Source organism: Perissodus microlepis, chromosome 20, assembly GCF_051167445.1.
Source record: "Perissodus microlepis isolate ML-2025 ecotype Zambia chromosome 20, ASM5116744v1, whole genome shotgun sequence".
Taxonomy (NCBI): Eukaryota; Metazoa; Chordata; class Actinopteri; order Cichliformes; family Cichlidae; genus Perissodus; species Perissodus microlepis.
The window spans coordinates 4443951-4471586 of record NC_140480.1 but is presented as its reverse complement, the minus strand read 5'-3'; the positions used below and the strand labels follow the sequence as shown (position 1 = coordinate 4471586).

At 44.3% G+C, this 27636-nt stretch overlaps 1 protein-coding gene and 1 long non-coding RNA gene across 8 annotated transcripts in view; one reads left to right on the top strand and one right to left on the bottom strand.

Moving 5' to 3' along the window:
- Window positions 1-27636, bottom strand: part of rerea (arginine-glutamic acid dipeptide (RE) repeats a) — a 124890-nt gene that overhangs the window by 22842 nt on the left and 74412 nt on the right. For 5 of the 7 annotated variants that reach the window (XM_084917793.1, XM_084917792.1, XM_084917794.1 and 2 more), the window contains 7 exons: window positions 16698-16803; window positions 14343-14439; window positions 12611-12715; window positions 5736-5784; window positions 4635-4759; window positions 2253-2352; window positions 1428-1526 (listed from right to left, as the gene is read on the bottom strand). In XM_084917793.1, the coding sequence (XP_084773919.1) occupies window positions 1428-1526; window positions 2253-2352; window positions 4635-4759; window positions 5736-5784; window positions 12611-12715; window positions 14343-14439; window positions 16698-16803 (681 nt within the window). Of the gene's footprint in view, window positions 1-1427; window positions 1527-2252; window positions 2353-4634; window positions 4760-5735; window positions 5785-8403; window positions 8559-12610; window positions 12716-14342; window positions 14440-16697; window positions 16804-27636 lie in introns of those variants that run through there. The other 2 variants (XM_084917796.1, XM_084917797.1) reach the window with 1 other exon arrangement.
- Window positions 9738-12559, top strand: LOC146363884 (uncharacterized). The gene is made up of 2 exons (XR_014798983.1): window positions 9738-10085; window positions 11387-12559. It is a non-coding gene; the product is annotated as an uncharacterized LOC146363884 (long non-coding RNA).

Sequence of the window (27636 nt, the reverse complement as noted above, 5' to 3'; positions counted from 1 at the left end):
AGATGCTGCTTCCCCCCCGGGCGGCAGACGCTGTGTTGCAGGTGAAATCCTGCTGACTGCCTCCACCCGCAGACACAAAACGCTCTCGGGACAGAACATGGCAGACGCTGCGTACCGGACTCCCCAACAGCTCCTCGGCTCTTGTTACATAACGCCGTCAGAACGGTGAGATGAATCCGTATAAATGAATGAGTGAATGGAGCAGGACACAGAGAGCAGCGGGGTGACGGTTTCAGCACATCATCTCCCAGTGGAACAGCAAAATAACACAATCAGACACATATATATGTATATAATAATGGATGTGACTATAATGGAATATTTGGTCTATTCAAATTGCCCAAATGATTTGCTGTGTGCTTGTTTTAGTGTCGGAGTCTCCTGCTGCCGAGACAGCGTTTCTTTGACAAGTGGTCTGTGGTCGACCCCGCTGTGGTCGAGTGTGGCAATAAAGCCTCCCATCACCGCGCCCCGTCCCTCGCTCTGATTACCTTTGCACAGCTGTGCCTGCCATCGGCAAGTGTAAATACGAACGCACAAATAAAAGGCAAACTCATAAGTAGTCCACAAAAAAGGAGGGCTCGCTTAATTTGTTGTGATCCGCCGCGGCCCTGCCGTGGGCCGAGGGTTTCATTTAAACGCGTCCGTCGTGTTTGATTACAAGACAAACGACGCCCATTCATTTCCACTGGATACGAGCTGGAATCAAAGTCTGCCAAGCGTCAGGATTACGAAAACAATATCACCGAGAGGAAAGGCTGATTCATTGAGGAGGAGGAACGACTAACAGCAGCCATTCAGCGAGAGAGGCGGGTGTTTGTTTCTAAGATCTACAGTCAGATCCTTCAGCAGTGTTATCCTTAAAAGAGCCCGAGTATACAAACATGCAGAGCAGTGTGTCATAACGCATCAAGGCCAAAGCCGGAGCGCTCAGTCGTTCTGACACGGTCTAATTTGGCGCTTTCATTCCCCTCCTTCCCACTCATGATGCAGTGTTTGATCAGGGAGAAGGGCTGCCATTTTCTGATCCCAGCCCTTCAACAGCTGTGCTGAAATTCACATCTAAATTGAAATGGAGGCAAACGTTACCAGCCCTCCCCTTTTTTCCCCCCTCTTCCCCCCCTTTTCCAGGCTTCTATGCTAAAGATTTATTCTGTGGGTGATAAACAGGATGCAGCTGCTCTTGAGCCTTGGAGGAGCTGGAAACTGACAAGTGTTTTTACTGATGTTTTGTGAGGCCAGGCCAAGAGTCTCAACAGCTCCCTCTAAAGTCAAACGGCAGACGAACAAGAGGCGCACAGAGTGAAATGAAATGACAAAAACAGCAGCTCGCTGTGGAAACCAACTAATATTTATGCAGCCCGTGTTATTTTTAGATCAGCACGCGTTTGCTAATGCGTGACAACATAAAACAATGGCTCTCTTACCACTTCATCCTCAGACCAGCACTTCTCTATCAGTTTGGGTACCGGCTTTTTCACCAGACGCTGCAGAGCCTTGCCGGCGTCGTAGCTGCTCTCGTGAAGCTAGAGGGGAAGAAAAAACAACAACAACAAATAAATGAGAAAGCAAACAAACATAGCTTTTTTAAAAAAAAAACATTTATAAGGGTGCCAACTTTCTTTCCAGTCTCACTAAGGGCACCTGAGTAGTATTCACACCTTTTAATGAGCTCAGAAAGCAACACAAGAAGATTTTACATCCAGGTGTGACTGAAGCTGTTACTATAAATGAGAGGGATGTCACACACTAAAGACCCAAGACCCCAGCCTAGATATAACAACAATAACAGTGACAAAATCAATTGCCGTGCTTCTTTTAAGCTTTGTGTCACATTCGGCTGGGCGAAGCAGACAGCGCTGGAGCTCTTCCTCTGAGAATAAACAAGCATCACTCATTGGAATTGCAAATGGAGAGTAAGGTCAAGAGACAGTGACCTGCCCGCTATGTTAATTTTCCAGTTTATAGATTTGGAATATAGATGCCCTGTTTATGGTGATTATAATCTCTTTCTTGCTCTCAATTCCTCCAGTATTCATTATCAATCCGACGGACAAACCTCGCGTTATGCCTACTGCACTGCCGGCTCCTGAGGATGGGTTTGCTGAAAAGGACTTATCACTGCAAATCACTGCACAGTGAAATCACAGCTGAACGCACCGTACAAATCTCTGCGATTCATCGTTAACTCGGTTCATTTTCTGTGATGCACGCTCGGCTCGCAGTATTAGACTTGCTGCAAGGCTACTTACAGTGTTAAGTGCGTTTAATGTAGTGTCATCTCGAGACGCTGCTAGACACCCATCTTCTGTTGAGCCTCCATCACACATCCCTGCGAAGGCAGCCATGCTCCTGTGGAAGCGACACAGATGATGTAACGTTTTAAAGGAAAGGCCACAAATGTAGCTAATCATTCCCACACAAACATAAGCAGAGGACACCTGGAAACAGTTCCTGCCATTCAAACGTGGCTACCCACATAATGTCATAATGTTGAATAAACAGCCTGCACACTACCTCAATATTGAAACACAAGTCACCTGACTGAACAAACATGATCGCGCAGTCCATTTATGTGCATATCTGCAATTATATGATTAAGTTTTAGAGTCAAACAAACATGTGATTCAAGTGCAGACTTTCAGCTTTAATTCAAGCAGTTTAACAAAAGTATTTCATTAACCCTTCAAGAATTATGACCATTTTCATAAAGTCGCCTATTCATAATAGGGGGCCATGTATAAAATTTAACTGGACAAACTAACCCAGTATTAAATAAAACAGCTTGTCTAATTTGATCTCCCTGTTCTTGAGTGTAACCGGTGGTTTGCACCTTATTCTAAACTCTATGTCCATTCACGAAGACGTCTCTAGACTGTAGACTGACGATAAGCCAACCTACTTGAGCTCTTGACTCGGTTACATCTTACAAAGTTGTTTTTTATAACCATGGAAATAATTTAATCATCATGCAGTTTAGTTGTCTTCTGTGGTCTTTCGGGGCTTTTGGTGTTGCTGATCAGTGCTTTCATTGGTTTTTTTTTATAAATGAACTAGTTTTTTGCTTTGGTCACTCCTGAAGTTTTTGATCTCTCTTTGATAGTTTTTTCCCCCCTAACCCTAATGATGACTTCACTCACTTTCACTTACATCTCACTGGGCTTCAAATTTAAAATGATAGTGAAAGGCTACAAAACACAATTTCAACACTTTGAATCGAATTCAGATATTATATTTGCCTCATTTGTTAGGGAATAATAAAGATGTTAAAAAAAAGAAAAAAGGAGGGTTAAACAGTAGATGTATTGAATAAATCAGTGCTGCTGAAGTGAGATGCATTTTGCTGTAGTTTCAGCTTGTCGTGCACCTCTTCATTTGTGTAACCTGCTGTGGGTGGCACGCTGCCGGTATCGTGCCAAAAAGCAATCGCCTGCGAAAAACTGATTTCTGGTATTTGCCAACAAATGATTGTGGGAATTTAAACTAAATAAATGACTCGTTGGAGTGTAATTTGTCAAACACATCTCTCATGAATGATAAAAAAAAGTCACATTGAGCCAGAAAGAACAGTAAGGCGAAGCTGCAGTTTGTGGCAAAATGACTTTTCTATATATTTCCCCTTATTTATCCAAGTAAAAAGTATCACTGACATTTAAAAAAAAAAAAAAAAAAAAGTCTTTTTCAAGACTGATCAGGCCAAGAAGACCTCAGAAATGTGCACAAATATAACATCAAAGTTCTCTAAAGATATTCTAAGTGGCCAAAAAAAATACAGATTGACTATGATGTAGGTACAATTACACACATACCTGCAAAACGGGTCATTTCTTTATTTTATACTACTACAGTCTATCTGCCAATATAAGCAAATGTATTAAAACACAGAAACCGTAAATAGATTGTAAGTCACAAAAGTTACTGCTGGCACCTGCGGCGTGCTCGTGGGCGCGCTGCACCTCATTTGTAGAAAACATGAACAGCTTTGGAAAATTTTACTCGCACATCATAGTTTATAAATCATTAACAAAATATTGTTGTTGAAATTCTTGAATCACGCAAAAAGGTAAACACTGGTGTTGTTATCAAAGTTTGTTCTGTTATGTACTGATTTTTATGACAACACCTGTGTTCACGGCAGCAATTATGATCATTACCTCACTGGCCAAAATATTATGGACCCGAGTGTAATTGAGGTAAGGCTAAACATAAACTTCAGTGGAGGTTGTGCAACGCTGTCTGGCATGGTGGCACGCAGTGATTAATTACACTGTGGCCTCTTACACAGAAACCTGTCAACACACATCACTGGAACTGGAACAACATCCCATCGAGCTCTGATGACCGATTGCATCCCGAGATACCGAGTGTGATCAGAGGGCAACACTAATAAAAAGCAATAAAATACCAATGTTGAGACTTCAGCAATTCCCATCCTGGAATTGATCCTGGACAGAGAGGCATGATCATGGCATTTACTTTCACTGACAAAGAGTATTTTATTCATATTTGTATGTCAGGAGTCAATTTAAAAATCACTTTTTCCCCCTTTTTTGTGTGTGTGTGTGAAAAACCTCCAACAGCTTTAGACCTTGCATAACTGCCAAGTCTGAGGCCCTGTGTGTCTCTGGGCTCACCTTGCAGCTCTGAGGTACATGAGAAGGTCACAGTCATTGACCCCTGGCATCCAGACCAGCTCCTCATTCTCGGTTACGGCCTGGCCACCAGGGGAGGGGAAAGGCTGCAGCTCCGGGAGCTTGGCCTAATTAGGTCCACAGAGGAGGAGAGAGACAGATGGTGTCACACTACAAATAGCACACAGGCTTGAAGAAAATATCCTCTTTCAGCCGCCTGTCATCAACTTTTCACTGTGTGTTCCTGAGTGGTGGGACGGCAGGAAGCTACTGTCACAATAGTTTAATACACAGTATATATGACACCGAATTATAAATACTCTGAAGGTGTTAGTTTAAGATGGGATTATGTAAAGATACCTGACATTAAGGGGAGGGTAACACACACACAACTTTGTAGAGTTTCAGCACAACTAAAACCAGCAGGCGCAAACATTACTGTGAACAATCATGCAAACTTAATCCAATCAGTAATTTCATTCCGATGTTCCCAGGCAACATGTAAAGATTTATAACCGTGTGATGTTTGCTTCAAGAAAATTTGTAAAATTAACAATAACTGGTGCTGTGAGTCCTACTAAGTGCAGGCCGGTCATTAATGACTACACAGTAAAATACAGCTTTAATCTGTCAAATAATACACATGCATAAATCACAATGATTCTGCAAAACAAGAGCACAGACCGTTACACTAGTGCTCTCTAAAATCCGGATCTCCTGAAGTAATTAAACAGTAAATTCTCAAAGCTTGGTTAAATTTGATGCCTGTGCTGTATTTATTGCAAAAACTATAACTCGGAGTTTTTGCTGGAAACCACTACTTACATCTGTGACGCAGTACTGAACACAAGACTTTTCTGAATCTAGCCACAAAGTCGGTGAACAGAAATATGATAATCGATGCAACGACTGAGCCGGATATCAGGCGCTCAATCTGAGAGTGTGTATGTTCACATAAAATAAACAGATGAACAAAAAAACCCTAAAATCTCAAAACTAAAAACATAATTCCCACCCAGAGATCAAATAATGCAATTATTAGTCTCTTATTCAGGTCAAGCCCTGCGGTTTGAACATTAATGTGTGTGCTGAGCAATGACTTACTTGGTGACTGGGTCCCACTCGGATTTCCCCCTGTGTGCTGTTTAGTCGCCTGAGAAGAAACAAAGAAAGCAGATTGAAACAAAATATTTACACGTCACCATTTCAAAAGCCAGCTGTGAGAAATCTGTCAGCTCTGCAAGTCCTGTTTAATTAACTTAACAACTGCTCAAACGGCAAAAATCACAAACTGACGATAATAAAAATCTAACCACTCATGACCAAGACTAGATCCAACAGAGTGGGGATGGTCTGTATTTATTTTCAAATGTGGAAGTCTTTACGGGGAAAAAGTACAAAGTGTTTACAGATTTGGTTCCTGCTCGCCTGCTCCTGCACAGCGAGCCGAGCAGTGCACATTTGCAGGCATGATAACGTGGATGCAGCAATAAAACAGAATCCCCAAAAAGGAGAAGGGGGGAGTGGAGGTGGAGGGGGAACTGGCTCTGGATATGCAGGGTGAAAACGGCTGCTGGTGCAAATGTTGGTAGCCATAGCAACTGCAATTTAATAATAGTGTACCGAATCTCCAGCTGCAGTGGATTAAAGAAAATGACAAGATGTTCCTTTTGAAAAGCCTTTTCCCCTCGGTCGCCTAGGCAACAGCGCCGATTTTCATACAAGCGAGCGCAGAGCAGCCCAGAATCTGTCAGCGTGATTTGCACTGAGAGAAGCTCGCACTCCATCACCGGAGGAAACTCGAGAGGCCGCAATCCTCACGTCCTCTTTAAAGTCCTCAAACCACGCAAACCCTGCGACGGGCTCAGGTTTAGCCCGTTTACCCTTCTTAAAAACATCCCCTCAGACAGGAGAGTCCGATTAAAGGTTTAATCCACATCCATCCATAGATGTTATGATCTGCCAGAAGCGCTGGCAAAAACCTCCACATCAGCACACTCCAAAAACCCGAACCTCAGCTGCCAAAACACCGCCCGCCGCTCCGAAACATGTCGAAATACTTCACTTGGTTTTATTACCAACGCTCTCAGCGAATAAGACAAACTAAATATAAAGCACTCAGAAACTGGCAGCTACAGTGATGAATAGTGCTGATAAAGATGAAATACGGTGGTTCTCTGCGTCATCAGCACTCCAGATAAGACTATAAAGGTTTCATAACAATTTCATAATCCCACTTAAAGCCGGGTTTCAGACACCATTATATGTCTGAAACTTCCCAAACAGTTGTGAGTGGCGAACAATGAACAAACAATAACCATTCCTTTTGATTTATTAGAGCAGAACAGATATACCATCCACATCTGCACATCTAAACGCCTGCATGACAAAGGGAGAAAAAAAAGAAGAGGAAAAAAAATTATTTGATTTACAGAGTGTGTTCCTGCACACAGTGAAAAAAGTTCTCACAAAACGCGTTTCTGACAATGTGCAGTCGGGCCAGGTCCACGGCACATTTGGCAGGAGGCAGTAAGGATGACAAATGAGGACCTGTGCTCCAGAATGAGAACAGTGTGTCTGAAGACAGCCGTGCTTTAATGCTGCGCAGGTCCTGAGAGAGGAGGCAGAATACAGATCGCAGCAGGAGGCTCGGAGGAGTTTCCATAAAGACTGCAGGTACTCTTAAACAAAAGCAAGCCTGCAACACAAGCACTGATGCCTGTGATAAAAAATATATGCATATATATCAAGCATTCGTTAATCATGCATCCAGCAGCTGATTTTTATACTTACTGAGAAATCCTGGTCATCAGCTTAATACAATTATTCATAGCAAACAAAGGAAGGCATGGATGGATGAAGCACTATCTGGGCAGCTGTGCTCAGAGTATTCATAAAACACTGCCCCCATTAAGCAGCTCAAAGCCTGTTGCCTAGCACAGTAAACACTATGAAAACATGGCCACTTGTTACAACAAGTTCTGCTCTAACTCAGCATTAGCACACAATCTTGTCAAGTAATTACAGGCTTACTTATCAAAACCCAAAACAACAACGTGACAGTCTGGGCAACTTTGTGTGCAATCAAGGATAGCCCCGCCCCCTCCGCCATCAATTCCAGCCAATCGCTGAGCTAGACTGTGGCACACTGACATAATTGTAGCGCAGCAGAAAAAAAACAGAAGAAGAAGCAGCAGACTCAAGTTGGTGTTGTTGGTATCGTGATCGGTAGGCTTGTGTAAATCGCAGCTGGCAGCAGAGCCGTCTGAGCTTTGCCTGCACCCCCTCCCCGGCATTGCTTCATACGCCATGTCATCATCCCGGTTGTAAACAGGAGATGCAAAATGGAGCCAGGGAAGCCTCTGCTGGTCTTAACGCACACCATATAACCACACCGGCAGCACGTTCACCAGCCCCACACTTGCGGATGAACACCCCGACAATATGCGTTTATCGGAAGCTTGAATGAAGCGCATGCACAAAAAGGTGCGGAGCGACTCCAGACGCGTAACGGTATGCGAGGCTGCGGTGACAGCCTGCGCGTCCAGAAGCGTTCGGGCTCCCGACACTCGTTTTTTTTCTCCCCCGCCACCGACACACAAACACAGCCGGTTAACACAATGACAGCGGCGCGGACGGCTCTCACACACATCACACAGTCCTGTCAGACAGCTGGAATGCGACTCCATGAAAATAAGACGAGCCAAACACTCGCGCACTTGCAACCGATAAATGGCACGGGGAAAGCGCGACAATGTGATCGCAAACCTACCTCCGGGGACTGAACAAATCGTCCATTTCTGACATCGAGCCCTAAGGTGGGGGTGCTGACACTGTGTGTGTAACGCTGGTTGAAATTAATTCCCCTCTCACACCTATTCCTAGGTGCTCAAAATGGAGAACCACGCATTCGCTCCCGGAGAGGTATTCACTGAGCTTGTGCTGTGACCTCAGCCAGCACGTACAGCGTCGCAAGCTCGGCTCGCTCCTCTACACACACTACTGAGCATGTGCTGCGACCTCACACACACGCACGCACTAAGAGGCAGGCAGACACAGCCGCATGCGGGATACGGAATTCATCTCTCCTCGTATGTCTGCACCATAATAAACAAGAGTGAAATTGCAATGCTGCAGACGCCGAGCTCGGAATACCAAACGAGGAGGGAGGAAGGGAGCGGAAGACCGAGAGTGGAACAGGGGGCCCCGATGGAGGGGGGTTCCCAGCTGGCAACCATCAGTGCCAACAACAAGGACAGCTGTCACTGCAACACGTGAGGCATTCCCCGCACAACCAGTGATAATAACACAAGGGGGGTTCTCTCATTTTGTACTCGTGCACTTGAATGAATGAAAAAGCTCATCGTGTCCAAAGAAATGTTATATTTATACTGAAGGGCATCAGCGTAAAAATGCATCAGTTAAAGTGAAGATCAAGAGATCCAACATATTAAAAAAGTAGAAATATTCAAGTGTAACAGAAAAATAGTGGCGGGCGGGTCGATACCAACGCTGGTATTAGTATCTGATTGATATTAGCCCGATAGGATCGATACTTTGTTTCTATCCTCCAAGTTCAGTATGTAGAACACTGAATTGTGCTTCATTAATAATTGTTTGGGTTTTTTTTTGTTTTTGTTTTTTTGGAAAAACTATGAAAAACGTTGGAACGTTTTTGATTTGACTGTCATGTCTGTTTTATTTACAGCTTATAGAACATTTAAACAACAGAACTGGATCCGAAGTGCTTTAGAGATGGACACATTTACATTACAGGTCTCCAATAAATAAATAAATAATGTCAAAATGCAGGAAGAGCAAAAGGTGTGTTTTGTACACAGTGAAATCACAGTGATTTGTCATTAAAATGTGCAGATTAATGATGATTCATCTCAAATCATGACATACTCCTACCCCTATACAGGGATGGGTACCGGTATCCGGTGCCATTATGACACCGGTTCTAACATAAACGGTAGTAACCAGACCGAAAAGCAGCGCACATTTCGGTGCTGTTTTTTTTCTTGAGATGTCATACACTTTAGATTTTAGCCAATAATTTTACCTTTCCAAGGATAGTAGGCGGGCCCAGGTACGTACGTTCTTTTAGAGCAGAGCTACATATTAAAAATGCCCAAGGCGAAGCGGTCAAAGTCTGGCTGTACTTCACAGCAAAAGATGCAAACTCAGCAGCCTGCAACAAGTGCTTTAAGGTGATACTGTGCAAAGGAGGTAACACCTCGAATCTGATGAACGCATTGCGTTTTTTATAAAAGCCGAGAAATGCACCGTATTTGATAGCTTGCTGCGAGACCTCACACCGAGCGCATCTACTGCGGGTGTGGTGCCTGTTATCGGACCTGGAGTTAGCAACATCCCCCCAAGAACCCAAAGAGGAGAGTCCTGGCCCCTAGCCCTGCCAGTGTAGCAGCAGCAGCAGCCGTTCTTCTCTGGGTGAGTAGCTTAATGTTGTTCGTGTGTAATTTACGTTGAGTAGGCTAAACACGTTATTAAATTAATGCATGTAAGGTGAACTAGCAAACACCATCGTAGTTACATGCAGCTGTCTTCTTATTTGATAGAGTGATACCATATATGCCCTATAGCTGCAGAAAAGGCTAACATTGTTATCTTTTTACAAAAAAAACAGCTAAACATGAGAGGTTTTAGGACAAAGTTTGTGTTTTCCATTGTTTAAGCACTGGTTCCAGCCAAAGGAGGTATGTTGTATCAACAGAAAAGGCTAACTTGGTTATCATTTTGCAGAAAAAAAGAGACTGCTAAAAATAAAAACATAAGAGGTTTTTGGACAAAGTTTGTGTTCTCCATTCTTTAAGCACCGGTTCGAGCACCGTTTAAGCACCGGCATTGTTTCAAAAGTACCAGTTTGGCACCGGTATCGGATAAAACCTAAACGATACCCATCAATATTGGAATTGGTAATGGCAATACTAGCTCTATATTTACTTAAACTTTGCAGTATTGCATAGCACTACTGAAACACAGTGCTGTGCTAGAAATCGATCCCATGAAGCTCCTGGTGCACAGTTTTTGTGCTGATGTTAATGCCAGAGCAGATTTAGAGCTCTGTAGTTACTGAGTCAGCAGAGTGTTGGAGACGTTTACGCACCATGAGCTTCAGGTCTCCACTCAAACTTTGCGGCCGAGCTCCTCTTGGTTCCGAAACACGTTGCAATAATAGCGCTTATAGCTACGTGTGGAAGATCTCCAAGAGAAGAAATTTCACATACTGACTCCTTTTGGTGGTGACATCATGTCAGAGTGTCATGCTCAAATTCATTCAGCTCTTCAGAACGACCCATTCTTTCAACAGTGTTTGTAAAGGCAGACTGGGTGGCCAGGTGTTTCATTTTATACACCTCTAGCGTTAGGATGTAGCATCGACTTTGCAAGCATTGCTCTGTTCAGTTATGACACTTAGTAAAACTGCATGCAGTGTCTCCCCTCCTTCATGTTCTACGACAGCCTCCTTGCAAACCTGATGTGCGGTTAAGAAAATGTATGGAAAGACGGTTTGACAAATATTTTGATAATATTCTTATTATAACAGTTTGAATATGACTGGGGTCATGCAAGCAGAACATTTTGACTTGATATTTATGATTCAGACAAGGCCTCCATAAATACATGTGGGGATATCCTGGTACCATTCAGGTTTTAGTACCATTCTGTGGACATGTATATAGCACAATCATAATGTGTAATCTGTTGATTTGTTTTGCCTCTTGTCTTAGGGGCTCTGCAAGCCCACATTTCTGCACAGAAGGAGAAACACACCTGGATATCAGCAGGCCTGTGGATAAGCACTGCCAGAAGGTGATTGAAAGAATGAAGAAGTGAGGAGTGTTTATGTGGTTGAACAAGACAACCGTCATTGGAAAAACTCCAAAACATAATCTAATGCACAGAAGAAAAACAGCAGAAGAGGCTCCGCTTTGTCATATGTTGATGTGCTTAACATAAAGTTAGGGCATTATTATCTGAGCATACAAAACTGCGTGTAATGAAAATATGTTTTATTTTAATTAGCTACATAAATATTGTGAATTTTGTCTTCTTTTTTTTTAAAGAATGTTTTCTAGTTTTCCAGGATGCACAAGGATCAGGATCTGGAAACTCAATCAACATTATTTTTCTTATTTAACACCCGTACCTTTCCTGCCGTGGCATATCAAAATGTTTTCAGTGAAACCTTAATCAGACACTTAACGTGCAGGATCTTGATTCTAATCATAATTTTAACGCAAAAGATCAATGTTTAAAACCTGACACGCAACATGAAAAATATCGATACATTCCCAATAAAATTACAAACCATGGGGGGTTTCCCTGGCTCATTCCCCATAATTGGACCACATCGGGATCCTTCTTTTTCATCATCATTAGACATTACACGTTTTTTAAAAAAAGAAAAAAAAGAAAGTAGAGACCTCATGTCTCATGTGGGGTAAAAATAGCTTCTCTGTATAGCTCCTGCATGCGTAAGCTTGCTAAGAATGTATTATTTAGCAAGTTATTTAACACTAATGCAAACCCCAGCAACATGCCTCATCCGATATTAGCTGCATTAAAGTGTTTTTATAATGAATGGCTATTTTTGTCTCAACATAACAATGAGCTCTAAAATATCTTAGCAATTAACTGAGGCTTTCACAACTATCATACAGGCATCGGTTAGCAGAAAATTAGCTGTCACCTACATTGATAATTGTGTAGTCATCCTAACAGGCTTTATTGTCGGAGACCTGCTGCTTTTCTTTTTCTTATGTGAAAATGAATATTTTTAGATTTTAGTTTTTGTTTGTTAAAAAAAATGCTGAGGATGTCACCCTGAACTTCTGATGGCTCCATGTTGTCCTGATTTAATAAACGTGGTGTCAGTGTTGTGCAGGGCTGACTGAATTTCAGAGCTTGGGGGAGAATTAAGACAGGTACACCATCAGTGCCGGTAAGCTCACCTGGTCTCTGGGTTGTATCCAAGGATATAGAAAAAGGAGTCCATGCGGGCTTTGAACTCCCGGGCAGCGAAAATGTCAGAGAAATGGGAAATGTTGCATTTCCCCCTGCAAGAGAGCAGACAGGCTTTATTAGACAAAAACAACCAACATGACAAAGTGACACCCCAGCATGAGCACAAGTAGCCCTAATTAGAGGCTTCTGGTATGTTCGCCTATAGGAGGGGACAAGTGCGACAGCAGGTATCTGCTGCTTGTCAGCACCTGCTGACTTTTGCGGTGAAATATCAGGCTCTGGCTACTTAAGCCGTAAACACCAGCTGAACATGTCAGCGTTGCCTCATCTGCTGCAGACGTGGAGATCTGGAAAAGGAATTCAACCTGCCCGTCTCCCCTCCTAACACGTTTACCCCCCAGTGAGCCGTGGAGGCCACGGCTCTGACCACATCTTGATGCCATTTCCTGTTTCCAGCACCCTGGTGTCTGGCTCTATCAAAATAACAGACATCACAGCCATATGTAGCTGGGCTGCGTTGCAGAGAAATAGTATCTTCCTCCCCCTGAAAAGATTAAAGGGTGCTAAGGAGAGCCGTCTTTGGAGAGCTCAGAGCTGCGGCATTACAGCATCCCACTGGAATTCCCTTCCGTTTATCTAAAGCCCAGAGAAAAAGACAAATCAAAGGGAGCTCTGTGTAGGAAAAGTTGCAGCTAATTTTCCCTAAAATCTGTGGTTTCTGGAAGACATGGCTTTACCGCTTGCAGATGGTTTTGATTAAAGGAAAGGGGAAGAGGAGGGAAAAGGAGGGGAGGGGTGGTCAGCCAGGAGGGAGGAAGAGACAGAGGCAGGGACAAAGACCGAACAAAGCGTATTTGTTTCTAGACAAAGAAAATTATTAAGTCGGCGAGCATTTCCAAAGACATTAAATATATACAGAGGAGGCGCTATAGGCTGCTCTCTAGCAGCTTGTGCAGGTGTGTATTGATGCAGAGCTGTTTTAATCAGTGTTTTAATGTTCAACAGCATAGAGGCATGTGCCTCAGTTATGGCTTTGTATCTTTACACATCTGCTCTATTTTGGCAGCACCTGCTAAAACCAGTAAAGCATGCTATATGATCACTTTAGGACTGTAAAAATGAAATAGCTCAGTGTGTAGTGCTATAAAGCAATTTGGTATCAGAGCAACATAATTATTCATGGAGAGGTGGCAGAAATATGGGGATAATGGCGGTTTACGGCTCAGAAGGCTAAGGGATAAATAAAATACACTATATTATATCCTGAGTAGGGTTCAGACCCGCCATATGTTTTATGATAGCAGTGTTTCAATTAAAAGAAAAGGGAACTGGTTTGCTTTACCATTGAATTAGTCAGCAAAAGTATAATATTTGCTTCTTCTTTTTTCCAATTTCTGATTAAAAGGCATAAGATTATCTTTATCTTGCTGACAGAAACACAAAATCATAGCAGAAGGTGCCACGAAAATTGAATGACAGTTCTGTAATTTGTATACAAAGGCACCAAAATCCACAAATAAAAGCTGTTCCAGTGACACTGTTATAAAATCAAATACTGTAATAGCCTAGATGTTACTAGAGCTCTAGAAGCAGAAATCTCGGTGTAGAAAAAACCTGTGAAACCTGTGCTGAAAGTATTCCATTTTCCTCTGCAGCACTGTTTAGAAAGCTTCCAGTCTTTATGTGCAGTTTTGTTTGCTCATGTGTGGGTTTGTTTACCTGAGAGCAGCAGCATGATAAGTGTCCACGTAGTCCGAGATAAAGAGTTCTCGACTCCTGACCACTGGATCCGTGATCACCAGCTCCCGGCCAGAGTCTGCAGGAGGGAATAGTGCCTGTGGTCAGTCTACATCATATACATATACATAATCTGTGACAAAAATAATGATTTGAGATAAAGTAGCTCTGACTGTAAATCACAAAAGCATCAGCACAATTCTGTGTTTACCCACAGTAACAAGCACCTCTGTGGAATATTGCGCCATAATTCAATAAATAGTTCAATTCAATAAAGCCAGTAATATGCTATTCCTTCAGAAGAGAGCATAATGTTCAGTTCTCGAGGGAAATGACCCCTATGGTAGTTACGATGCATCACTGGCAACAAGAGGAAGTTGGGACTTGTCTTTGACAAATGACCTGAGCTGTGGCCAGTGAGCTCCGGCCTTGTGACATCAATTCTAATAGTCCAAGTCCCTGCTGCCAGGACAGACTGCTGATAATATAGCACTGTGTGGCACAATCCTTGTATTATCGTAGAAAAAGAAAATGGCACAACACCGTACTTAGCTGTAACCCTGATCCTATCTGGATTTTTTGTTTGGTTAGGAGGCTTTTTACAGCGGCGTAAAGGTAGAGATGATTGTACTGTGAGGCAAAGAAAAGCCGAGCCACTGGGGGCACTCCGGCTAACAAGAACTGCCAACTGTGAACAGGATGTGTCAACAGGTGAGGTGTGTTATTTTATCTCAGTTTGAAGAGAAAATTGCAGTTTATAATCAGGCTGAGAAACATTTCCGGGAACACGCACATTTAAAAGGCTAAAATTAAACTTGTGTGCAACGACAAAGTGTTCAGAACACCGAGTAACACTTAACTACAAAACTAATTTAACTTCAACCATGTTTATAGGACACAGAGTTCTTGTTGCAATAAAACCAAGTAGAGTAGTTGACATTTTCAATTCTGACAGTCAAAGAACACAGAGAACACAGATATATGTAGCCATGGGGTACATGGAGAATAGGTCAGCTAGTTTCTTTAATTACACTTAAACTGCTGAGTGAGTTTGAACATGTTTCAACTGAAAAAAAAAGTTAAGTAAATATAATAAAGCAGTAAAAAACAAAAAGCCCCAAAGAAATGCGGGAATGGTTAGAATAGTAATAGTGTGGAACCGTGGACGAAATACGGAGCTAAAACTATGGCTAATAGCTGATTTACTTTACATTATGTTAGCTTATGTTTAGCTAACAGTAGCAGACAAATGTATTAAGTTGCTAGCTAAACACTCTAGATGAACAACTGAGGACTAAGCTGTTATAAATTATTACATTTCAAAACAGTAAGGCTGACAACTGAACTTGTGAGCTCATCATTTTGTTTACCAGTTGAATTTGCTTAAAGTTTGGATAAACAGTTGAGCATACAGTAAGAATTTGTGTTGATAAATGTATTGATAAGCACTTTCAAGCCGTCTGAATTTCACCTTCTCTCTCCTTTGGCTTGTTTTTGATCCTTTCTCTCTATGCCCTCTTTTTTCCTTTTCCCATCACCCCGTAACCGCTTGCAGCAGAGGAGCCTCTCCGAGCCTGGTTCTGCTGGAAGTTTCTTCCTATTCAAAGGGAGCTTTTTTCTTCCAATCATCACCTAGTGCTTACTCACAGGGCGAGGTCATCTGATGTTTGGGTGTTCTAATACTGCAAGGTCTTTACCTTATAGTATAAAGCTCCTTGAGGTGACTTGTTTTGAACTGGCTTTGGTTTTGACTCTGAATCCAAAAGGATGATATGATATTGGTTTAGTGATATAACTAAACAATTACTCATTTACCTGTTGCAGGCCGTTCAAAGATTTGCATGTATGATTGATGGCTTCATTAATTAAAAATATGTTTTTAAAAAATACTAATAAAAATCTAAAAACAATGCATTAGAGTGCTGCGAGGACGCCCATTACTCCAACTATGTTAAATTTCTCTCAGGAGTTGATATTCAGTGGCTGCAGATCACTGGCAGGCTCGTGTTCCTGTAGATGTGAATGTGCTGAGAGTGTGATGAGTCCACTGGCAGCGGCTGGGTGGAGAGCGTGTACACTGAAGGGCCACATGACACTGCGGGTTATTAACACTCCACTGTGCTGCTGTCTGGCCTGAAGGAGTGTTACCCAGGGAACCAGCACAAAGCCACGGTATTGGCTCGACTGCCAGGGACACAGCGCGGAGAGCAGAGCCAGGTGTGTGTGTTTGTAGAGGAGGAACAGCACAGAAAATTAAATGGATTTACTCTCTTGCGTGTACGTTCTGTACATGTGCACATGTGCAGGTGTGTTTAAACGATCAATCGGCGGCCTCACCGTTCTCATTGTTGCGATCCTGCACCAGGTGCTGGTAGACGGAGTCAGGCACCTCTGACTGGCGGTAGTACCATTTCACATTCATCAGCAGATGGTCCCGTTTACTCTGCAACACAGAGAGACACAAAGTGAGTGAGCAGGAGACTAAAAAGATCCCACGCTAAGATAAACAGACATCGTTCTGTTTGATTACGACGTCACAAATTGGCCTTTTGGCAAAGAACGGAGCCGTGCAGATGCACCGTTTATGGCTCACACAGGCTGATGCCAAGACGCACGCAGAGAGACCAAGTCAATTAAAAACGGATTGTGGGACATTTAGAGCCTTAATAAAGTAAACAGTGGGATGGCCGTCGCTGGAGGAAGTATGGAGTGAGAGGAACCATGTGGGGAATGGATGAGTGTTCAACCTATGCCTTGTGCAAATCAATCCTTTGCCTTGATTTCACTTCACTTAATGATAATACTCTAATGAGCCATTATGTATTTAACACACTACCAGGGCTTTATAAAGCTTTTTGATGCACATGTACAGTATCAAGTTTTCTATGCCTTTATGTGCTGCCACCCACTGGCTCTTTGATAAAATGCAAGTCAGCAAATCTCTTTTAATCCTTCAGATGGCCAGCAAGTGGCAGCACTGAGGTGAGAAGAGAGCCTTTCCACAGGGCGAGTCAATGAAAAAACACACAGAGGGAAGGGGAAAAAAACAGCAGGGGGGGGAAGGTGTGGGGAGAAAATGGTAGAGACTGACACTAGTGCTGAGGTGAGGGATGAAAAGGGCAAAATACTGTTTTCATTTCATGTTATAAAATATTTATTGTGACTGCACATAAACCCAACTGACCGTCACAGTGGTTTGAAAGAACATTAGAGAGACTGCCAGGGTGGGTGCTGGACTGCGACACAATCCTGTTGGCCCCAGCCATCTTTATTAGGGGCTCTGCTGCACTGCACTGAACTAACAGACTGAGACACCTGCACCGACACCGCCAATGGAGTACAGGAGAAAAACCACAAGGGGAGACAATAAAAAGGTGGGGAAGATACTTCAGTAATCCAAGGCAGACAGTTTAACATCCACCCTTTCCAGGCTCTTGTGTATATATGTGTGTGCGTAGCAAGAAACATGAGGTCAGGGTAAAGATATTTAAAGCCTTTGGAGTACATTGTTCTGTTATGTCACAGGGGAGGAGACTGAGAGCACACGCAGCCAAGCAAATCATCACCTCCCCTTAAACCTCGAGACCACCTCTGGTTTTCTCATTCTCTCCACTCCTTCCATATTCCATACCCCCCACGCCATTCTTCCACTGTAAACCTTTTCACTCCACCACTTTTTGTTTTTTCATTTCTTTTCCTTTCTCAAACCTTTAGCAGGGAGGAGGAATGAGTGAGTAAGTGAGCCTGGACGTGTTAAACAGCAGCTGGCATGCAGTCAAGTCAGCTGCATTTACTGCTCTGGATGATTATATGCACGCAACATCGCACAAGCAACACACACACACACACACACACACACACTGCTTGTGATCCAACACTGATGGAGTAAGACACAGTCTCCCCCCCCCAGCAGTAAGGCGTACTGTGTGTGTAGAAATGTGCGCAATGACGTCATGCCACTCCCCCTCCCTCCAAGCAGTCAGCCCACCCTTCCATACCTCTTGTCTATCCAATGTACAGACACAGTTGCCTTCTAGACTAACAGGGCTGCCTGCCACAGCAGAATGAGTAGTTATCCGGTGCTTATACATAATTAATACTTTAAAGGCAGACTGTAAATGCTGCCGGTGTGCTACCCGAACATCTCATTTTCTGTCTGTACAACCCACAAAATGCAGAGCCTGATGCAAACAAAAAGGCACAGGCAGACAGAGAAGATGCAAAGAAGAAAAAGAAGACAAACAAAAGTGCAGGTTGTATGTCTCATTCATTAGCCTGCATTGTTTCAAACCAACCAAAGCAGAGACCAAACGTTGCTTCCACTATCATCAGTATCCTCGTTGCTAGAGAGTAGCCGCCACTCTCCAGAGCAGATTGCTGTTATGAAGCTCACAGCGGCGTTAAGCCCTCTCAGGCAAAAAGAGGGAGGGAGACGGAGAGAGACTCTGAGAGTGCAACATATGGAGCACGTAGTGGGAGTGGAGCGCAGCTTTCAATTATCACAATTCCATAAACATGCGGGGTGGAAAAATGAGTAGATAACACTGGGAGAAAAATGAAGGGAGATGATAGACAGCTCAGACTCGCCGCGCGAACTACTACTCGCATTGTCTGGGCTTTGCTAAGCCTGTCACAGAAAATGACAGAGGGAGAACATAAGAACCACAATGCTGAATTGATTAGAGGCATTCCACGCTGCCTGTAGAGAGCCGAGCACCGCACAGTGTCGGCCATCTTTGTCTGTCCTGCCAGAGGCTAAACATGGCCCTGCCCTCCCCCTCCTCCTGAGGCCCTAAACCCTGGGAGTACCGCTCACTGCAGAGAGGCCAAAAGACTTACTGAGAGAAAGAAACGAAACAAGGAGGAGGGAAAGAGGTGAAGAAGCAGAGCAGAGGAGACAGAAGGGGAGAAATTAGGAGAGAGAAAGGAGGCAGATTAAGGTGAGAGCAGTAAAAAAAAAAACCCATCTCATTTCTTCTCACTTAAAATCACAACTATCCTCCTCACTGCAACCCGCAGGGTACAAGACTGCCCCTTTATTCACTGAGGTGATATAAATCTGAGAGTCATGCTTTGGGGCTGAACACAATAGCACCTCCCCTCCCTCCCATGGCTCAGCTTGGCCTGTGGCATTCTTTTAGCACTCCTCAGACAGACAGGGGTTCAACTATTTCTCAAAAAGGATATTTATTAGGAAAACATAAAGTATGTTTCTTGTGGAACAAGCTAAAAAAAATAAAAGAGGCAAGAGTCACTGTTAATAAAAACGAATCAGTGCATTCATCACTGTCCTGAAAGCAGTCAAGACAAGACAAGCCAGTTAATTCTCCCCTTGACTAGCTAAAGATGGCTGGCCCCTTGGGTCCATAATGGCTGTGCAGTTTTCTTTGTGCAGTCAACTCTGGAGCGAGGGCCCCTGTGTACGACCACAATGCTACAAAGACTGGGAGAAGAGGGATACACAGAGGGCAGACTTTTCTCTTTACAAGGAAAGGCTTTAAATGTGAAAAAAAAACCAGCTCCGTTATTCGAAGGAGAAAAATCAGTCAAAGATCGGAGAGCGCGGGATTAAGTCTGCGTTTTCAAGTGCGAGAGTGTAAAATCAATGCAGTGCTTTTCAACCCAAAACCCCCAATCCCTGTAAGTGTTTGAGCAGCAACCGGCTTCTCTCGCGACTGTTCACAGTGGCCTTTGCAATATGGCAGCCAGAGAGCGTTGTTACAACCTGTAACCCTCAAACCAAATGCCCTATTCCGCCTCCTCCTCCTCCTCTTCCTCCTTCCACTGTAACACTAGAGCTTTGCTTTAAACAATACCAGATCCTCCCTTCTCCCACACGACAGGCCCCCAGCGCACCTCGTTAACAGGAAACCTCTGTTTATTTTCTCTGCCTTTCAAACACACTTCTTCCTCTGCAAACCCTGTTAGTGACCACCCCCTCATGCACTGGCGACAACACCAGCCAGGATCTATGACTTCCTTCAGGAGGTGGCAACCAGAAGTAAAGAAGGAAAGACATATCCCAAACCCGCAGACAAAGGAGACGGCAGGGGAGGGAGGGAACGGGGGAGGTCATGCAGGCAACGGCAGCAGCAGCAGCTTGGTGTTAGCAAGGAATGTCAAGCAGTTCAGCTAAGCTAGCAGGCTTGCTGAGCTAACAGCTTAGTTAACGAATGCCCCGAGGACAAGGGAGGCTCGAGTATGTGAGATCAGGGCTGGTACTGGTGTTGACACACACACACACACACACACACACACACACACACACACACACACACACACACACACACACACACGAAATGGTAGGGAGGGCATAAAGTTGGAGTGTTCACCTAGCCTGTCGGAAGGGGAAATAAAGCACAACCAAAAGAACAAAAGGGTGATTGTGGCATTTGGAGGCAGAGATGGGATCTGGGAGGACTAATCTGCTGCTCCAACATGATAAGATTAGAGAAGGGGGAGGCAGGAAGAGCTGGCTGGGAAGATCACACGTACACTCGCGCAAGCACACAAAGATGATGGATATGATTGGGAGGGTTTTCCACTCGGCTTTTCTCTCTTCCCCATTTTCGTTCTTCCTCTCCCTCTTTTTCTCCTGCTCTCTGTGAGACGGAGAGATCTGCCAGCACACCAGCACTCAATAAGCACTTCCATCTGGACGGCACACACAGACACACTTAAAAAAAATAAAAAAAATATATTGCATGTGTGTGAACATGCAGTTGTGAGGTACAAGAGATCTGCTGTGCTCACGCAATCTCAGACATCTCAGTGACTGACAAAGGAGGTTGTTAAAAAGTAATGCTAGCGTGCTGTGTGAACAAACACACACACACACACAAATACACACACACACAAATAACAGGCTTTCAGGATAAGCACCTCTATTCTTCTCCCAAGCCGGCAGCAGCAGCAGGCTGGGACTCTGTGTCAGAGGTAAGAGAAAGCAACTCTAAATCAGACTGTCAGAGCCAGCAGCAGCAGGATCCCTCTCTTCAATCCTCTTCTCCTTATGGGCTTCACCGTGTGCACTTGGCTACTTGGAGGAAGCCTTTGCCCCTCAAGCCTCATTCTTTGAGCCACACATAATAACACTAAGCAAATGCTGATTACAACGTTTGTTGGGCGGAACTGTGCACAGCCTTCTTGTATGCCTGGCAACAAGAAAATAAATAAATAAATAAATAAATATATAATGTGTGAGATTGTGTGGGAGGCATGGGGGGGGGGGGGGGGGGGGGGGGGGTGGAGGGAAGGGGCAAGGTGAGTCCCAGCTGTGGTGGCGAAGCTGGCAGGACCTTTTACACCATGCCTACACATGGGTGTCTCTCTCGCTGCCTCTCTTTGGCTTGACCTGTTTGGATATTAAATCGGCACCCTCTGCTTTGAACACACTGGGCCCATCTGTCAGCCCGGCTCCATATTGGATTGGATGAGCATTAGCCGATTCAGAGTGGGCAGATTTGCTCTCGTTTCGCTTTGTGTGTGTGTGTGTGTGTGTGTGCCTTTGAATGCCTGTCTTAAATTTAAAACCCACTTTCACAGAATCAAGCCCACAGGGTTTAGATCACTTTACGATGGACTCGCTGGCCGGGTCGGCGTACAAATTGATGACATACAGCAACACATGTGAGGATGTTAACAGGTCCTCTTGTCATCGAGGCAAAAAAACACAGCAGAGAATCGAGGAAGGGGGGGGGGGGAGAGAAGAAGAATGAGTCACGCGGAGCTCACAGATGATACTAATTAAGACTTCGGGGCTGAGGACCACTACTGGTGGATCATACTGCCAACCACAGGCACCCTTTTACACACTAGAGAGTCACAAGCACCCCACATGACTGCGACACTGAGGTTCACAACTTTTTCCAACCCTCTGCTTCGCTCCACAGTCTGTTTCACTTCTCCTTTATTTCAAATGTTTCCTCGAGGAATACAGCAAACTAATAGCAGGAATAATAAGATATCTGCTTTAAAAGATCGCGCTGGATTCCTTCTAGAAAGAGAGAGGCAGTGAGACTTGAGAACACTAGCGCTGGCTGTTTGCGGCATAAAACAGCCGAGCTGCGTCCAACTTAAATATTTGTCTTTGCCTCCAACACACTTCTGTTTCACGTCAGTTTAAGCCAGGAAATTTAACACAAGTTAAGTGATGGTGCAGATAGCAGCACTGTTAAAAGTCAAAGGGAGAGAGGGGTTATAAAATGATGCTCACTAACAGCACAAAACAGTCAAAGAGCACCTGGCAACTTATGCTCAGTGATTTAGGCTAAATGCTAATACACACACATAGAGAGAGACACACATTAGCACAGTCAGAAATCTTTGCAGCGCTTTGCAGGGGTAGAGACTAGAATGCAGATCCGAGTAAGACTTCAAACGCAGGCTGCAGGAGGACAGATGGAGGCGGTTAGGAGAGCTCATATCTCAGTGTTCAGATCATAATACTGACTTTATTTCCCAAGCTCTCCCTCTCAGCCAGACATAGAGTTAAAGCCTGCCAGAAAACATTGTCATTTCTGCCTTCAGCCTTTCATTTAGCCGCTTCAAAGCCATCTCGCTTTGATACCTGGCTTCCCCGTGCGTGTTAGTGTATTCGCCAGCGTGCCTGTATGTGTGTGTGTGCTTGTGCATAGCCTGGGATGTTCTCAAGAGAGCGGAGACTTGTCTGGTCTCAAGGTAATGCCCGTGAGTCAGGGGACACAGAGAGACACAAACACACAATGAGGGAAGAAAAAATGGAGGAATGCTGACGTTTTGAGAGGACACTGGCTTTTTCTTGCGCAGACCCTTTAAACCGCCGGGTGTTTCATTTGCCTGTAATCCATTGTGTTAGCTGTGCCTTGTTAGCATAGCCTGGTGAAGTAATGAGACATCTCACTAATACTTACTAGACTGCTGCTATAGAGAAAGAGAGGAGGAATGCTCACAGAGAGGGGCGCAGAAAGGATATGACTATCAGACTGTGTGTGTGTGTGGATTTGTCATACTGGACGTTTGCCCAGCAAGCTAATCCAAACCCTGCATATGTGTGTGTCTGTGCGTGTGTGTGTGTATGTGTGAGGACCAGTGGCAGCCTCTTGAGCAGGGTATGGCAGAGATGGAGCTGAGTGCTGTAATGGAAGACAGGAAATGAGAAGGCATGCTTAAGCCAGTGCTAATCGATGTCCCCCCCACCACCCCCGTCGCCTTGGTATAATTCACACACAAATTTATCACGTAGTGCGTGTGCGTGTGGGTTGTATATCTTCTCAACAATGCACTGGGGAGTCAGAAAGGTGCTGTGCATGTGTACAAATTTGTAGCACTTCAAAGACTGACGCAGTGTGTGCTCATGTGAATGCTTTGGAGGTCTTTATGTGAGAGCAGCTGTCAGGCCATCAGGAGCGTCTAGAGGGAGAGCGTGTGACAGTGACACAGATACAAGAAGCTGAGGCACCTCCTGCACGTCTGTACGGTCAGAAAACACACGTTAATGCACAATTATGATCCTTCTTGCAATACAAATCTCATTTCCGCATGCACACGCAAACAAAACTGCATCCATTTAAAAGAACAAACGTGGACGGAGCGGCGACAGTCAGCCATGGATAGAGAGAAACAAGCGGAGTGTATTAACACGAGCATGCAAAAACAGATCTTAACGCAGAGTGTGAAAACCGGACGGACAGCTTAAACCACCGCAAGCTCAAGCACTTGTGATTGTTTTGTTTTTATCAGCCCGCTGCTCCCAAAGATATCCATCTCTCCGGCTCCCTTCCCCTGCTTTATCTCGGTCTGAAGGTGACCTTGCCTGTCTGTCAGTCTCTAGTGATGACACTGGCCCTATCAGTAATACATCATGTAAGCAGTGTATCAGCCAGATGCCGCACTAGCTGAGCAGTGGGTGGTCTGTCAGGCATGCCTGCTTTGTACAATATGCAAATAATCACATGCAAATTACCTGACTCTGTGTGACTGTGTGTGTGTGTGTGTGTGACAATATATCCGGGTGGATGCAAATGAAGAACGCTATCAGATGTGCGCTAAAAGACTTAAAGACATTACGGGCGTTTCACCAAACACAGTTACAGCTCACAAAAATCAAAAGGCTACTCAGAGAAAATGTCTGAAAGCTGGGGAGGAATGTGATTATAACACATGTGTGCACACACGCACACACACACACCCACATAGAGGCCAGGAGCTTTGAGCAGCCTCCTGCTGTGCTGCAACAAGAGATGTATTGTAGACAACACAGCTGCAATAACAAGGCTGGCCCAGTGCTAGAAGGAGCTGTGCTGCACGACTTTTCGTCTAGACCGACAAGAACAGCCGCCATATTGTAACATGATTATGGACTGGAGTCTCTGCGTGTATTTTTAAGTGCAATGAATTTAAAGTGATAGGGATGCAGCTGCTTTGTTTTTTAATAAAATTTCATATTTTGCCTAAAATGCACATTACAATGCATCAAACATAAAAATGTATTTCCTCAAATGGATCCGACACCTTTTAAGGAGTCTGATGGAAAATACCGGATCTTTGTAATAGTATTAAAAGCTGAATATTTTGTAGGTTCCTCCTACATGATTAACTCAGGTTTGTTTTTTTAACTTTCAAGTACAAGAAAAATCAAAAGATGCTTTGCTATCATATCATCCCGAAGGTACTGAAGGTAGGCTGAGTTAATAAGAAAGGGAAAAATGTAAATTAGCTGGCTAGAATTACTTTCCATTTAAATCTAGTGTAAAATAATACAAATAAATTCACTGCGACTTAAATGTAAGTGAATAATGGCGAGAAATCTGACGCGGGTGACGTAAGAGCAGGATAAAAGATGCAGGAATCTATAAATGATTGATCTGAGTTATAAGTTACATCCTAATCTGCATTAACTGAGCACCTGAACACCTTCAGATTTTTTGTCTGCACGTTACACATTCGGTGAAGACTTTCAATACGATGCATCACCTTTTTATTCATAATCGATCGTTTCGTTTAAACTCCTCTTCCACTGTGTTAGGTTATTTGAACGCAAGATAAAAAAAAGCAAAAACAGAAAAAAAACATTCAGCTGACGTGACATTGATGTAACGGGTGGCCGTTCTGCAAGGACAACCAACAAAGCGTCTTGATTAAATAGGAACAAACAGGCATATTTTAAGCCCTGCGAATTAAGAGCTGCAGATCCTTTGCGAGGTCTCGTGTTGCGGTTGACTTCCCAAACTCCAGCAAAAATAAAACATACACGGTTAAGTAAACAATTGCTCGCTAATGCAGAACATGGGGAAAACAACAGAGTCATGACGAGCGGCGTGTCAAACACGCTGGTTATCGTTCGCACATACCCAAACACAGCACCCACAGCGAGAGAGAGGAGAGAGAGGGTGAGACAAAGAGGCTGAACAACACACCAACATCTCTACTCTCTGCAACCCAGGCACATCAAAGCCTTCTCCGCCCATTTATCTGCATGTGCCTGTAAATCAAAAGGCATACTTTGAACCTGCACGCACGCACGCACGCACACACGCACGCACACACAGGCTCAAGCAGCATTTGCTTTGTGCAGCAGAGTCCAAGACTGGGGTAGGGAAGGTAAAGGATTTTGCTGTAGACGAGGGAATTACGCGCCTCAGCTCACTCTGTCAAGGGGGGAGAGGAGAATGACTGTTTACCAAAAAGAGAGAGAGGGGTGGTGGGAGGGTCATTGCTGTGTCTCAGGCAGTGCTTTCCTGTCTGCGAGTCACCTCTTCACTTTTTCACCCTTCACTTAGCCCCGCCGCCATCATTGAAATGAGACACACATCTACCCCACCTTAAAAACGGCTCTATGCTCTGACAGATGAGAAGCCAGGTCAATGCAATTAGTTGTAACAGCATGTACAGGGGCAGACACTATGAACAGGAAAACAAGACGAATAAATGGACAAACACATTCAGAACCCCATGGAGAGAGAACCTAAGGAATGCACCCACACACACACTCACACAGATGATCTGTGCATCCCAGTGTGACCATATGGTTTGGCGGGGACTTCCTACCCACCGCAGAGGAAGTGTCCGTTTACAGTGCACAGTTCAGTTGTCTGCCATCACATCCTGTCTCCCAGCTTTAAACGGCAATACGAAGCCTGCTCTGCTCAGCCCAGTCACAGCTTTGAAGTTAAATCAAGCAGAAAGGAGACACAGTTCGCCATACCGTGCAATCAGCATTGGCATGAGATCTGGTGGGCCGCACGCAACCTCAAACAACAAAGCAACATAAAGGGAGATTCACTTTCTGCAGCTCGTATGTGTGAAGATGGTTCACTTTTCAGCCAGCGTTGCTGGTGGTGTGTCTGACACCCACCTGTCCTTGGGTAGAGTGTGCTTAGGTGTTCTTAAAGCCAGCTTTTTGTAACAGTGGATGCGTGTAACAGATTGCATGCGGAGAGCGATATGATAGGCTTATGATGGAATGATCCAGCAGACATTGACTAACAGTATGTGAAGTAAAACGGGGCGGGGGTTATTGATGACTCTCTTAAAAAAGTGGGTATCATTGCCATGGCAGCCCATGCGTTATCACCACGCAGCCACGCCCAGTCCCCCCGGTTCAGACCAATGGGCAGCCAGCTGCCAAGCAAACAATCCCCAGCAGTGCTGGAATGGTTGCGGGCGAGAGGAGAATGCTAAATGTGCCACTTCATCTGGTGATTGACACAGAGCCTCTTGTTTACAGGCGCCATGGAGATTTGCATCTTTTTACCACTGCCACTCCTTCTCCTCTTCTCTCTCATTTCTCGCCTTCTCCTTTGTGTCCCCTTGCTTCACTCCCACAATCCTCCCCGTTTGTGGCGGCTCTGCATGAAGTGGATATTACCCCACCCTGCTGCTATGATATTGATCAGCCTCCTCCTTCCCTCTCCTCCTTTTCTTCATAGCCCACTGCATTGATTCCACCTCTCCCTCCGAGCCCGCCAGCTAGGAGTGATTACACACGCTGCTCACATACAGAGATGCAAACACACACACACAAGCATACACATTAGTCTTCGGTAGGGATGTGGGACATGTAGCCTTGCTTTACTTTAAAGGCTATAAAGCTCAGCGGCTGCTGCACCAGTCCAGTGAAAACACTGCTTCTTTTCACTCAATCAAACCCAGTGACTGCCAGCTTAGCATGACATATTACCATAATAAACATCTTTGTTATAGCATGTTAGCATAGCACACCAGCCATCTGGCATAAAGCTGACTGTGCTCTAGTGTTTTCTGTCAGGCTGGTGCTAAAGATGGCTGTGGTAGGGCT